General features: G+C 30.2%; 1 protein-coding gene across 1 annotated transcript; it reads right to left on the bottom strand.

The window, feature by feature from the left end:
- Positions 1–809: 809 nt before the first annotated feature.
- On the bottom strand, positions 810–2,374 carry LOC107902941 (uncharacterized). Its single transcript, XM_016829042.2, has 4 exons — positions 1,752–2,374; positions 1,508–1,651; positions 1,256–1,414; positions 810–1,102 (listed from the first exon to the last, which is right to left on the bottom strand). The coding sequence occupies exons 1-4, from the start codon at positions 2,205–2,207 to the stop codon at positions 1,028–1,030; spliced, it is 834 nt and encodes a 277-aa protein (XP_016684531.2). The 5' UTR covers positions 2,208–2,374; the 3' UTR covers positions 810–1,027.
- Positions 2,375–3,488: the final 1,114 nt, after the last annotated feature.

The following is a 3,488-nucleotide window of genomic DNA, read 5'->3' on the forward strand; positions in this document are numbered from 1 at the left end:
AATTGAATTATACAATTCGAATAACAGATATTGGTGTAAATACCCCTTTAGTCCTCGTCAATTTTGAAAATGAGCAAATTGGTCTCTCTCTCAACAAAAATTACAAAAAGGAAATCAAAATAATTTTCAAATATTCAAAATAATTTTTAAAATTAAAAATATTTATAAAAATTGCAAAATTTATATTTTAAAAAAAATTATAAAACTTTTAAAAAATCCTAAAGAACACATAAAAAAACTTAAAATTTTTAAAAAAGTTAAAATAATAATTTTGGGACCTAAATAAATTAATTAATGATTCAAGTTTATCATACTAAAGTATCTTTTATTTTTATTATTATTATTTTGCTTTGAAAAAAAATTCAAATATATATGGTTTCAAATTGATGTACTCTAACATGTAATTAGTTATATTGTAGCAAGATTTAAATTTGACATGTTTAATTTTTTAAGTTAATTCGAACAATTTCACTCGATTCGACTCGACTCGAATTTCATTTCACTCAACTCGATTCAAAAAATTTTCAAATCGAGTTAGGATGATAAAATAGGACCCGTCAACTCGATTAACTCGAAAAATTTTCACTCAATTCAATCGAACACTAACCCCTACTATACACCAATTCAAAATATAATTCAATTTCATGTTTTTTTTTCTTGCCTTTTGTTTCAAAACAGGCTTCTCACACATACCCTATATCAATTCAATACATGAACTAATTAAATCAAACTCATATTTGTCCTATATCAATTCAATGCATGAACTAATTAGATTAAACTCGAAAATTCAAACACATGAACATATATGGTTAAACTCAAAGTTCTTTTGCATTGTATTTGTGTATGACAATAAAGGTTATTTGAGAGCAATCAGTTTGAAAGAGAGATTGCCATTGCTACAACAATGAGCTTGGTTACAGTGGTTTTTTTTTTAAAAAAAAAAAAAAAAGAGGCGGCATCGCCTTCTTGAGACTTTTCATTAGTAACCCAGTACATATACAAAGTACATCTAACATATCTATATTTATCAACCAGCAATATAAGGTAAATACATAAGATTTGCCATAGCCTCTTGCAGCCAATCATCTTCATCATGCTTCATCTGCAAACCAAAAACCAAAATAACCAAACATCATTAATTGCCCCAAACTTCCATCTAAATGTTAAATAACTGAACCATTTTTGACGTGCATGAGATGCTCGTGACAACAACAAATATATGTACGTATTTATACATAGAGAGAGAGAGAGATACCTGGACTGCTTCACAGCAATTATACAAGCTTTTGTCATTGGGTAAATTATCATCTTCTCTCTTCAATACCATGTCTTGATGTTCACAAATTTCAGTGCTCCTTGCAAATCTTCCCCGGACTCTAACTCTTCTATCAGCTAGGGTTTTCCTGCAAGCATACTGTATATTAAATAGATCAGTCAATGTTACGTTTTTTTTTTTTTGTCTATAATAAAACATTTATCATATCAGAGAAAATTAAGGAAGAGAGACCTTAATAGTCTTGTTAAAGTTCCTTTGGTTTCTCTTCTTCAAGTATCTAAGAATTCTGTCTTTCCTTTCTTCCACTGAATATCGACCAACCTTAAGATTGCTGTCTTCCATGGCCGGCGGTCGCATTCGATTGCCTTGAATTCCCTGTGAGAAGAACAAAAATAAAGAACCCAAAACATTAGTTTTCATGAAATTGGAGGAAACCATGCAATGCATGAATTAAAGAAAGAAAAAAAAGAAATACCCAATTTTGTCCCAGAGTTGGATCAATTGGCTTGAAATCCTGATGAACAAATCCAGTGCATTCGTCTCCAAACTCACAGACATCTTGCAGTTGATATCTGGCACCAAGATTTTGGATGGTTCCAATGCCACAAAAGCCAGCAGCAACGTTATTGAAATGATGGGGCAATGCTGTTGGGACATCTAAATCTGATGAAATCCCAATTAGTTCAGGAAACAATGCTGCTGGAACTGGAACTGAAACTGGAGATGTTAGATTAGAATCTTGTTGAAAAACATCGACCCCACCATTGTCTAAAAACATTGGGAAGCTAATATCTTCATGATCCCATGATGCACCAGGGATAGCACCACAAGCTGTGTAGTTTTCTTGGGAAACTGTCAATGGATTTGGAAACTGAGAAAAATCATTGGGAAATGAATAAGTAGAGTAGAGCTTGGGAATAGAATAAGCCATTGAGAAAAGAAATAGGGAAGATGGTTCGAAAGGGAATTAAATGCCAAGTAGTTGTTTATGATTTTTGAGTCACTTGATGCTTTAAAGGCTTCCTATATATATACATAGTCAGTTGTGAAAAGTGGACTGTATTCTTCTTGCAACTTGTTGTGGCTGTGAAGATATTACTAGCAAACTGAAGAAGCTTGGAACAGAGGCGGATATAGGGGCGGGGGAGGGGCCCGGCCCCTAAAATGTAAAATTGCTATATAGGCCTTTTAATTTTAAAAATTTTTAAATTAGTAAAGGCAAAATTGTCCTTTGCCCCCCATAAAATTATAAAAATTCAATTTAATCTTTTAAAAATTATAAAGATATAGAGTTCATTCGCCCCTGTTGTTTTGGTTAACTGTTTTATATGGCTGTAAATGCGTAATTACTAAGTAGAACTACAAATCGAGCAAAATTTCCCCTCCTTTTGGAAAAACATATCAGATTAAAAATCATATATATTAACCTGTAAGAGCGGTTACAGTCGTAGATGGCATTATAGTCAAAATAAAATAAAGAAAATTAAATTCCAACTTTGTAAACCATATTATCAAAAGGATACTGAAAAACTTTAAAAGAAAATTTAATCAAACATAAAAGATATATTAATTCTAAAAAGAAATATATAAGAGATGACATTATTTTATCTATTATTAATGTTAAAGTAAAACTACAGAAACAGATATAAAAGACGTGAATTTTAGGGTAAATGTCATAAAAAAATGCGAATTTCGCTGAAATGTTTTACGGTTACAATCAAATGCAGCCTTTCCTTTCCTTTTTCTTTTTATCTTTATTTGCCCAGTTAAAAATAAAGCAAAATTAAAGAAATATTAAGAGAATAAATATGAAATTTGTCATTATACTCATTAGCTTCAATTTTGTTAAACTTTTTGGTTGACTCATGGACAAAATTAATCATACAGGCTCTAGTGCATATACAAAGTTACATGATTTGATATGATGACAGTAAAAACCATTATGATTTGACAGAAAAATAATTAATAATGATATATCAATAATTATTGTATGTGTGTCTGTCATAATTGGCTTCTTCAAAACATTTTTAGCATTGCTGTAATATTTTTCCATTTTATTCAATTCAATCATATATTTAACTTTATAGTATTTCTAAAAATAATAATGGATAGAGTAATGCAATTTTCTTTTGGATAAAAAAAATTTTAATTTTACAAATTGAGTTTTAGCAGATGTGGGTTCGAATGTGCTGAGGCACATTATCCTCCTATT

This window comes from Gossypium hirsutum, chromosome D05, assembly GCF_007990345.1.
Source record: "Gossypium hirsutum isolate 1008001.06 chromosome D05, Gossypium_hirsutum_v2.1, whole genome shotgun sequence".
Classification (NCBI taxonomy): Eukaryota; Viridiplantae; Streptophyta; class Magnoliopsida; order Malvales; family Malvaceae; genus Gossypium; species Gossypium hirsutum.